Source organism: Cinclus cinclus, chromosome 2 (genome assembly GCF_963662255.1).
Source record: "Cinclus cinclus chromosome 2, bCinCin1.1, whole genome shotgun sequence".
Taxonomy (NCBI): domain Eukaryota; kingdom Metazoa; phylum Chordata; class Aves; order Passeriformes; family Cinclidae; genus Cinclus; species Cinclus cinclus.
In genome coordinates this window covers 90,921,010-90,931,350 of record NC_085047.1, presented here as the reverse complement: position 1 = coordinate 90,931,350, position 10,341 = coordinate 90,921,010, and the positions used below count along the sequence as shown (strand labels likewise).

General features: G+C 40.0%; 1 protein-coding gene across 4 annotated transcripts in view; it reads right to left on the bottom strand.

Annotated features, from left to right (window-relative positions):
• Window positions 1-1,152: 1,152 nt before the first annotated feature.
• The window catches only part of RGPD4 (RANBP2 like and GRIP domain containing 4), a 34,600-nt gene continuing 25,411 nt past the window's right edge, over window positions 1,153-10,341 (bottom strand). For 3 of the 4 annotated variants that reach the window (XM_062487934.1, XM_062487933.1, XM_062487936.1), the window contains 9 exons: window positions 10,047-10,214; window positions 8,659-8,751; window positions 7,631-7,824; window positions 7,010-7,238; window positions 6,433-6,531; window positions 6,122-6,264; window positions 4,308-4,581; window positions 3,873-4,207; window positions 1,153-1,642 (listed from right to left, as the gene is read on the bottom strand). In XM_062487934.1, coding sequence (XP_062343918.1) covers window positions 1,337-1,642; window positions 3,873-4,207; window positions 4,308-4,581; window positions 6,122-6,264; window positions 6,433-6,531; window positions 7,010-7,238; window positions 7,631-7,824; window positions 8,659-8,751; window positions 10,047-10,214 — 1,841 coding nt within the window. In that variant the 3' untranslated portion in view covers window positions 1,153-1,336. Of the gene's footprint in view, window positions 1,643-3,872; window positions 4,208-4,307; window positions 4,582-6,121; window positions 6,265-6,432; window positions 6,532-7,009; window positions 7,239-7,630; window positions 7,825-8,658; window positions 8,752-10,046; window positions 10,215-10,341 lie in introns of those variants that run through there. The other variant, XR_009932982.1, reaches the window with a different exon arrangement.

The window sequence follows — 10,341 nt, the reverse complement described above, 5'->3', positions numbered from 1 at the left end:
CCTGGGCGGAGGGGCCGCGGCCGAGGCCGGGCCCCGGGCCCGCCATGGCGGCACCGCCACGCTCGAACCAACCGCCACGGGCCGCGCAGGCGCACTCGGGGCCGCGGGCAGCGCCGGCCCGGGCGGGCACGGCTGGGCAGGGGGAGCTGCCGCTCCGGGCCTGGCGGGGCGGGCGCACATCAACATCATCAACAAAAACAACCACCACCGCTCCTCTGCACCCCCGGCAGAGCGCGGCCTGACGGCGTCCACTGAATACCGTGGCAACTGGAACACCCAGCGCCACCTCCTTAAACACCTCCACCGACGGCGATTCCAACCCGTGCCACTGCCCTATCAGCCTTTCCGGGAAGAAATTCCTCCTGTTGTCCCCTACCTAAACCGGGCCTCCTTCGCACAGTCTAAGTCTACGTCCTCGGGTTGCCTGGGAGAAGAGGCTGAACCAGCCCTAACTCCTGGCTCCTTTGAGTGGCTGCAGAGAGCGGTAAGGGCCCTGAGGACCCCTGAAGACTGCCATCCTTTAAAATAAATAAATAACCCCCCAGATAAAGCTAAACTAAATGCATGTTGCCAGTACAGCGCTGTAGAGTATCACTGTAAGCAAACCCCGCGTTTACCCATGCATACTCACTCTTGAGAGGCAATGTTGTAAAAGGTACAAGCATGCTAGAATACACAAGGCTAGAGCCTGCAGCAAGGTCAGAGAAGTTGGCTGCAGCTAATAAACACTGAGTCAGAGGGTTACACTTAAAGTATGTCAGGTAAAAGCCCAATGTAAAGTAGATGTTTCTCATTAAGCCAAGTTTTTTAGAAATAGCTGAAGTACAAAAAGCAAAAGTTGGCATATTGCTCTAGCAAAACATTGATCAACCATTCAAAAAACTATGCAGACAGAACAAACCAACATCCACCTGGCTCAACCTGGAATACCTGTTAACTTTCCAACACCTGCAATGTACTGTCCAGCAATTTGCATCTACGGTCTGCACATTCAAAAGACCTTCAGGAGAGCAAGAACCAAGTTATGCAGGTTATTTTCTTTTAAACAAACCAAAGTGAAGAGAAGACATTTATTTTAACAAGACTAGGATTTAATTTTTAAAATTTGACACTTAATACAAATATGTCAGGATAACACAAATACACCTGAAATATGCCAGTGCCTGAACTTTATTTACCATGCAAAAAAATCAATTAACACATAAAAAAATTCAACTATAACCTGTAATTTTACATTTATACATCAGAAGTGTCCATTTTAAGAAGTTGAAATAATTAGTCAATAACATCTAAGTACTGATTTATACTGCTAAAACATTTGTATACTCATATAATTCTATATTTGCCCACAGTCTGTAATGACAATTCTTCCATTTACTAGCCCTTTAGGAGAACCAAAGGATTCGATCTTTTTCACAACATCCATTCCATCTTTCACAAACCCAAATACCACATGTTTGAAGTCCAAGTGTTCTGCTTTTTTAAGTGTTATGAAGAACTGAGAATTATTTGTATCCCTGCCCTTATTTGCCATTGACAACAGTCCAGGACCAGTGTGTTTCACTATGAAGTTCTCATCTTCAAATGCTGTTCCATAAATTGACCGTCCACCTGTACCATCATGGTTAGTTATATCTCCTCCCTAAAACAAACAAACAAACCAAAAAAAAAAAAAAAGAAAAAAAGAAAAACAGACACAGCATTAACTGACAAGTCCCAAAACGTAACGCCAAAATTGTATTTCCTTTCAACAGTAAAGACTTTGTTTTGGAAGAACTAATTTTTCCTTTTCACAAGTATTAATATCTGCTTAGATGTAGAGTTTCCCAGTTTCAGCAGATTTGTTCATGGTAAGGGAAGCAGCAGTAGAAGGTTTATCCCTTGTATAGTTTGAATACAGCGTTTTCTCTTCCTGCTCCCCATGGTGACATTCCTCTAGAACTGCCATTCCTACTGCCTGCATAGCTTGGCCCTGGAACCTGCCTGGACCTGCATTCTCATTAAGGGCTTATTCCCTGCAGGCACAGAATTAATCTGAAAATGTTAACATAGCAGTGACCAGTAATTCCATACAGCTTTGCCACATAACTGGTTGAGTGCATGGTGTGTCTTATCTTCCTGGAAGGTAGCAAACTTCTGGTTCTTGACAATGAGTATAAAGGTGATAGTGTAAACTTATCTCTACAGCCTTAGTTCTCATTATAGAGTTCATTTTACCTCAAGAAAGTTCAGGCAAAACAGAGCAAACTTAAAATATCACTCAGTGTGATAAAAGCTCACTTTGTCAAGGCACACATGGTGCAGTTAACTGTTTTAAAATAAAGTCTGTGCCTTTAAAGAGTGTGGAATACCCTGAAATAAGCTTAAATTGTAAATGAGTTTATCAGAAAGGCACAAAGGTTTAACACAAGAGCCAAGAAGTGCATACTTCAGACCTGTAGAACTAATCAAAAGACAGGCTATTATTTTATTCTGGTGACAAGCCACTCACATACTATCACAGAATGGTTTATGTTGGAAAGGACCTTTAAGATCATCTAGTTCCAACTCCTCTGCCATGGACAGGGACACATAGAACTAGGACCAGGCTTCTCAGAGCTCCATCCAGCCTGGCCTAGACCACTGACAGGGTTAGGGCTTCTACAACTTCTTTGGGCAACTTGTTCCAGCATGTCACCACCCTCACAGCAAACAACTTTCTCCTAATATCTAGTCTAAACCTACTCTTTTACCTAGAAGCCATTCCCCCCATGTTCTGTGACTACATGCTCCTGTAAAATGTTTCCCTCCATCTTTCTTGGAGGCTTCCTTCAGGCTCTGGAATTACACCCATTATGTCACCCCTAAGTTTCTCTTTTCCAGGTTGAACAAATTCAGTTCTCTTAGCCTTTCTTCATAGGACCAGTGCTCCAACCTTCTTAAATCTTGGCTCTCCTCTGGACTCACTCCAACAGGCTGATGTATTTGCTATTATTTTTGCCTATTATTTTCCTATATTACTGTATACCTCTGGCCTTGTACAAAGTCATCTACATTACTCATCTTTGGGGATGTAGTGACATGCAGACCATTAGCGTAGCATAATACTGATGTTGGTTCATTTTGCCTGTTTCAAGTTACTAAAATTCAATGAAGTATTGATTACAATTTTAAGAAAGGTCTATCTAAACTATGATCAATCTCCTAAGCCTTCAGCATTTATGAAGAACTTGCCAGTGCTACTGAATGCATTCAGAGGTTCAAAACCAACACTGTCTACCTGGGGTAAAGGTGTACTGCAGGCTGCTGCTCCCACCACAAAACTTGGTGTTTTAGCAAACAGGCCACAGCATCGTAACTGGATCTAGAAGACTCGTTTTAGATTGAAACCTAACACCTATGACACTTGGACTATCAGTTTTAAAGTTATCTGAAATACAAAATGGACTTTAAAGTCCAAGAGAAGCCTGGAAACTAAGTCTTCTTAACAGGTGAGCATACAGAAGTTCTTCTCTGGAGAGAGAGAAGGATGAAAGGTAGTTCTGGGAACACCTACTTTCTTAGATGTTCCTGTTCAGCAACAGGCCCCTTGTCTATTTTAAGAGGACTCCATGTCCCTCCATTTTTTTTCTTCCACCCTGACATAATAGTACTAGGAAACACTGAGGCACGAGGCCACTGGCAGGCACAGGTGAAAAGTGTCTTAGGGTAGCATGTGCTGCTTGCACCATTTCTCATCTCCTTGTAGGGAAAGGACAGATGAAACTATCCTGCACAGTGGATCCATACTGCCAACAAGAACGTGCTATTCTGTATAAGTCATTTTTTGAAGTGCCATTGTTAGTCATGATGCATCTCATTCTCTCAGTGAAGAGTCTTCCTTTTATGCTTACCTGACACACAAAGTCTGTGACAACTCTGTGGAAGTGGGAGTTCTTGAATCCAAATCCTTTCTCTCCTGTGCACAGGGCTCTGAAATTTTCAGCAGTTCGAGGTACAATATTTGCAAACAGCTCCATGGTTATATGTCCTAAAGGTTCATCATCAGCAGAAACTTCAAAATAGACAACAGGGTTGGTGTCCTTTGACAGTCCTGCTGCCAGAGACAAGTGCCCCTTCTGTAGTTCTGACAAGCTTCGCTGGCATTCTTCAAACATCTTCTTGAAAGAATTGGCCATTTCCTGGCTTTTAAATCTGACTGCAAATTGCTCTACTTTTACTTCACCATCTGAAAATAAATCCAAGAAGGTCTGTTTAGTTTCATCTTGTAATAACCTCCAGGGAAAAAGAGAACACAGAAATTACAGACCACCTAGAAAAAAACTCACCAGCATAATCTGTGGCTGTCCAAATGAAAGCATTGTTTGATGTGTCAGAGGGCACTAAATTCATTTCTTTGGTGATAACATGGTTTGCACAGACTTTAAGAACTTGGTCTCTTCTCATTAGGACTCTATAGTATTTCTTCTGTGTATGGAAGAGTATTTTGATCTCTCCAACACCACGCTCCTTCCACTGAATAACATCCCTGTCCCATCTGTAAAGTTTTGCCCTCTCCTTGAAGAGAATTTCTTCGTCTTCTTCTCCAGATTTTACCTCCACCTAAAAAAAAAAAAAAAAACCCAGCACAGTACACTGAATACCTAAGTACCTGTGATTTCCTACAGAGATATTAAATAGTTATTACATATACTTCTGAAGACTGACATATTACACACTGGAAAATTATTCAGTGTGTTCTTTTCTCTAACATCCCATGATCACACCAAAATGGGTAAAGCATATTCAGAATTTAAGAGCCCAACAAATTCCATAATTTGAGACTGATTACAGCACTGCAATTCCCCTTCACCATGCTCCCTGTAGTTCTGGTAGGTGTCTGTTGGTTTTGCTTTGGGAGTGGTTTGGTTGGTTGGGTTTTGGTGGGATTTTCTTTGAGTGAATTTTATTTTCTTTTAACAAAACCCTAAGACTTGATAAAGTGTTCTGGCAAGTTTCCCAAGTTCCAGGCTGAATAAAGTGCACACTGAGAAGTGAATACAAAGTACTGTTACAATTCCAGGAGTGTCCCTTAGCACACTGTTAAAGAATTTGATATTTGCATTTGAACAGAATAAACACAAAGTACACAATCTTCAGCCTGACAGCTATATCTCCACCTCACTTTATGTATGCATTTACTATCCTCTAATCTCCTTTAGTCAGCACTTCTGCAAAGATATGGAGCACTTGAGAGAACTGGAGAAACGTGACAAAATACTGTTTGTGAAACTGAAAATGGGAAGCAGAGAAGAAAAGAATCATAGAAGTCATAATCTGACACACAGATGAGCAAAGGGTCACCAAATTTTAAAGAACAAAGTTGAAGGCATGTTACAAAATAGATCAGATAAGCTGTTCATCATATACTGTTCCTTTGTTCTCTACCTGCCTTGCTCACTAATTTCACTCATCTGTAGTTGAATTTTATTATTTACAGAAAGAACAGGCAATATGACTATAACAATATTGAGTCTGAAATGGTAACTGGACTAAAAAGCAAATCAAGACATGAATAATTGTGTGAAGTCTCACTCACTAAGTTAAAAGGCTACCTGCAAAGTTGAAGATCCTCCTACTTCTTGGAAAACCATTTATTTCCAAACTAAAAAGTTCCCTTAGCCTTCAGGTGATCTTAACTGTACATCTTTTTGCTTAGTGATTTAGAAATCTCTCACCTAGCTTAGAGTAAAAATTCCTAGCTGGCATGGCTTTCACAGAACTGAATCTACAAGTCACTGACACAAAGCCATAGCTGAGTTGTATAAGCACTAGCAGTTATTCAGTTCTCCTTTCTGATTTTCAGCTGTGTTATATAAATGGTTTTGCTTTCACAAGCTATGTGCACAAACCTGCATCCTAATCAACTCTCAATCAAGTTATAAAGCAATCACTGTTGAAGATTTTAACTGGGGCACCAGACACCTCCCCAGAGCTATGCTGTACTAGGATTTAAAGCAACAGATGCTTCAACATAGTGTAAAACCTGAAGAACGAAAACAACACCACAGAAAACACAGTTATTTAAGCAAAACATATTTTAAGCTTGCTGTGTTAGCAGAAGTGCTTATCTTAATGTTTTATATTCCAGAAGTTATCTTACCTCTGGTAAGGACACAATTGGCTCAAAGTGGATATCATCATTATGTACTACCTCATCATCACTACCACCTTCATCTTCATCTGCTTTACGGGTGGCATCTCCAAACACAGTTGCTCCTGTATTTGCCCATTTGAAGTTTTTATCTGCAATTAAGAGAGCAACATTTTAAACTTTCTGTAGTTTTTTTCCTTCCTCACAAAAACTCGTAAAAAATCGTTGTTTCTAATGATCAGCAGAAATTTTGTGCACAAAAGACATACTGTATGAAGCAGAAGTCCAACTGAGGTCTGTCTCAGACTAGCTGAACTCACCTTTTGAGCCAAAAGCAAAGTCTTCAGAACTTTTGGATGCCAAATCTGCAAATGACAGGCCTGCAGTATTGCCAAAACCAAATGAGATGATTCTGTTTTCTATGAAAGAAAAAGGGGAAAGTAAAAGATTTTTCTCTACTTTCCGTAAGAAAATGCATTTATGTAGTCACAAGAACAAACTGGAGTACTGTCTGCAGCATTTTTTCCTCCCAATAAATTTAAAGTTTGAATGACACTTGTCATAATGACCATCTATTATGGTTTTAAAAAAGGGCCCAAGACTGTTAGTGCTTCAGCAGACTACTTAGATGCACACCTACAGAGCTCATGTGGTATTTAACAGCAGACTAATGAATGTACATCATATGTAAACTACAAAATAAGACATTATCATTGTTTTGTTGCAGCAAAATTGAACTCAAAACTTGATATATACACATTCTTGCCAGACTGGTACCTATGTGTCTAATTCAGTACTGGTACTATTTCTTCCCAAGACAGCAACTAAACTAGATAAACTGATCCACAGAAAAGCACAGTTTCCTATAAAAGAACCTCAGCATACCCCAGACCTTACCTTGTGCTGACTCTGAACCATCCGATTCACTCTTTTTAGCTGACAAATCTACAGGTTTGTCTTCAGCTCTTGAAAAGGTCTGTGATACTTGCACAGTTTCTGTGGTGGAATGTGATCCTTCATTGCTGGTACCTGACTGGACACATACTGTCACCTCATCTTTTAATGGAGCAGGTGTTTCTTCCTTACTGGTACAGACTACGTCACTTGAGCTTGCAACTTCATTCTCCTGCAATTAATCAGAAAAGTAACATAATAGATAAATAAGTTAGAAGACCTTAGGATTCAAACCTCCTCCCCAGAAGTCTAAGAACAGTCCTTACAGAAAAATAAACAATAACAGGAAAAGTTGTCAGCTTTCTGAAATTTTTCATTATAATTAACACGTAAGGATGTTAACTTGACAAGAGACTGAAATATCTTTGAAGTAGTCTATTTTCAAAAAAATACCATTATTCCCTGAAATCAGATCTACGTTGGCAGATATTGGAGGTACAGCTAACCAAAAAACTCAAAAAATTTTCCCCACTGGATGTTTTATTCTAAAACTGTACTCTCTCACACACATATGACGTAATTGTACAAATTTAATAACAAGTTCAGTAAAAAACCAGCTCTTACTTTCTTTTCTTGAATTTTAGCTTCTGACTTTACGTCTTCTAGACTGTTGCCTTCAGTATCAGTACTGACACCACAAACAGATGTAACAGGAACCTGCAGAGCTTTTGTTTCATCCTTCCCCTCAGGAGCTGATTTCTTTTCCCAAGTAGCAGCACACTGTCTTTCATTGTTGAATTCACTTTTTCCTGTAAGGCCTGATGTAAAGAATTAATGGAAAATAGCTGTGAAGGCAGCTAAAAACCGAAATAATTTTTAGCCTCAACATTACAAATTAACCTTGTAATAGCCAGATCAACTTGAAGACACTTCATTAGTTTCTCAGACAACATTACTGTTTAAATAGCAGAAGTGAAGACTAAGTAACCTAACCTAGGTTGACTAGAATTGAAAATACATCATCTGTGGGTTTCACTGCAATCAGGGAATTTCCATGCAATGATGAAGAGTTTCATCATGCAGCTGCCACTACTAACTTCCTTATCTCCTCATATTTCAGATGGCTCAATCTTTCTAGCACATACCCTCAAAAAAACCCTAAACTTTACTTCTAGAAGTACCTACCCAGACTTCAAGTTACGCAACGCTGAAGTCTGAAACACACACATAAGCAAGTCATCTACACCTGCATTTTTAGTATAGATTTTTTTTCTTAGACTGAACATTAATTCACAAGCTTCAACTGAGGAACTGCAGAAGTAGCAAGTATTGAAAGATGTAGACAACTATCTCTTGAGCAGTATCATTCCATGCTGAATTTTTCATATTCAGAAGAAGCTCTAGATAGGAAGAGACCTTAATGCTCTTGTTTAGAAATCACCTGGAATGTACATTTCTCCCTCAGGTACCCCTTTACTGCTAGCTAACAGTTTACATACCAAGCTTAACTCTGAGATGCAGATTTTCTGCACCCAGCATTTCTGCTTCTAAAAAACATCCCAGGAAACATAAATTAACCTCTGCCCACATGACCTTCAGATTCAAAGTTCATGTTACATGAAGCACAACAATTAAAATTTCTTAAGACATACCTTTTACAGGACCTTGACCTTTCTTTTTCTTTTCTGAATCACTGTGATAGAGTCTTCCATTAAGTTTCTTAACTGCTGTTTCATAGTCTTCATCTTAAACACAGGAAACAAGAGTAAGTTCTCAGGCTCACTCTAGGTCAGAAAAGCCTGCTGAGTCCTTCTAACTCACAAGGCTAGAAAGCATAGGTAACTTCTGCTTGTAAGAGTTACACAAGTCAACAAGTAAGATTTCACTTCTAGGTCTGCTTACACATGCTCCAGAGTGCTGTTAACACTTTTTCTCAGCCTCAATTGCTACAGGTATGCGGCACAGGTTTTGTTCTCAGTAAACACATTTCTTACTGAGCGATTTTGACTACCACTAAACATGTTTGGGAAAAAAGACTGAAGATGTTTTACATAAAAACTTGCAACCTCAGGTGGGAGGGGGCTTGTCTTCTCCGATTTTCTGTTGAATACGATGTTTCAGAACTTGCAGTTAAACTATTTGCTGCCTTAGTTATATGCAGTAAGGTTTGATATAGCTTCACTAACAGTATTAGGAATTTGCTTTTGAAGAAAAATAACTCATTAATATAGCATTTAGGGAACCTGAGATTGTTTTTTATTAAAAATGCTTTGCATTTGTCTCAAAATATTTAAAGTATGTCTCTTGCTAAATACCTCTTACCTAACCAACCGCCTTTGGTAAAGATGTCAACACCCATAATACACCAAACAAATACCCTTTAGTCATTCCTGGGCCTCTGCCATACTATCCTGTTTTGAAGACTGGAGTGTAAAAGTTTGGCCATACGGGCATGGACAGGATTACTTGCCGTTAGCCCAAACAAAAATATTTCAGTGCCTAATGGTTCTAACAGTGTTAATTGAGTACCTCAAATTGGAAGGGACCAACTGTAGCTCCCTGCTCCTTGCAAGACTATCTAAAACCCGGTCATATGACTAAGTGCATCACCCAGATGTTGCTCTAGCTACTGTCCTGGGGAGCCTGTTCCAGGGCCTGACCACCCTCTCAGAGAAGAGTCTTTTCCTAATATGAACTTCCCCAACAGCTTTATTCCACTTCCTTTTGTCCTATAGTTGCACAGCACAGAGAAGAGATCAGTACCTCCTCTGCTGATGCCCTTGTAGAAGTTTTGGACTGTGATGAGGTCATCCCTCAGCCTTGTCTTCTCCCAGCTGAGCAAACCAAGTGACCTCAGCCACTCCTCCTGAGTCTGGCACTCAAGGCTGTTCACTTTGGTCACCCTCCAACAGTTTTATGTTCTTCTTACACAGAGGCACCCAAAACTGCACATAGCATTCAAGGTGGGGCTGCACCAGTGCAGTGTATTACACACCTCTCCCTCAAAAATAGGGTACAAACAAATTTCTGCATTCCTTACCATCATCCTCGTCACTCACATATCCAGGCTTATTCTTGTAACAGAAGAATGTTGAAGGGAGCTTGAGGAAGTCAGCAAGGGCTCTCTGTTCAGGGGTAGGTGTTAACTCGTAAACTATTTCAACCTCATCAGATGGAACATCATCCTCTGGCACTGTGGTCTTCTCAGCTTTTTTACAAAAATTAAACAAACCATTAAAACTGAGTAATTGTAGAACAGAAAAATAACATTAACCTCACATTATTACAGAACTAAATTCCAAGGGCCTACGATAGACCAGAAACAAAAATCAAAT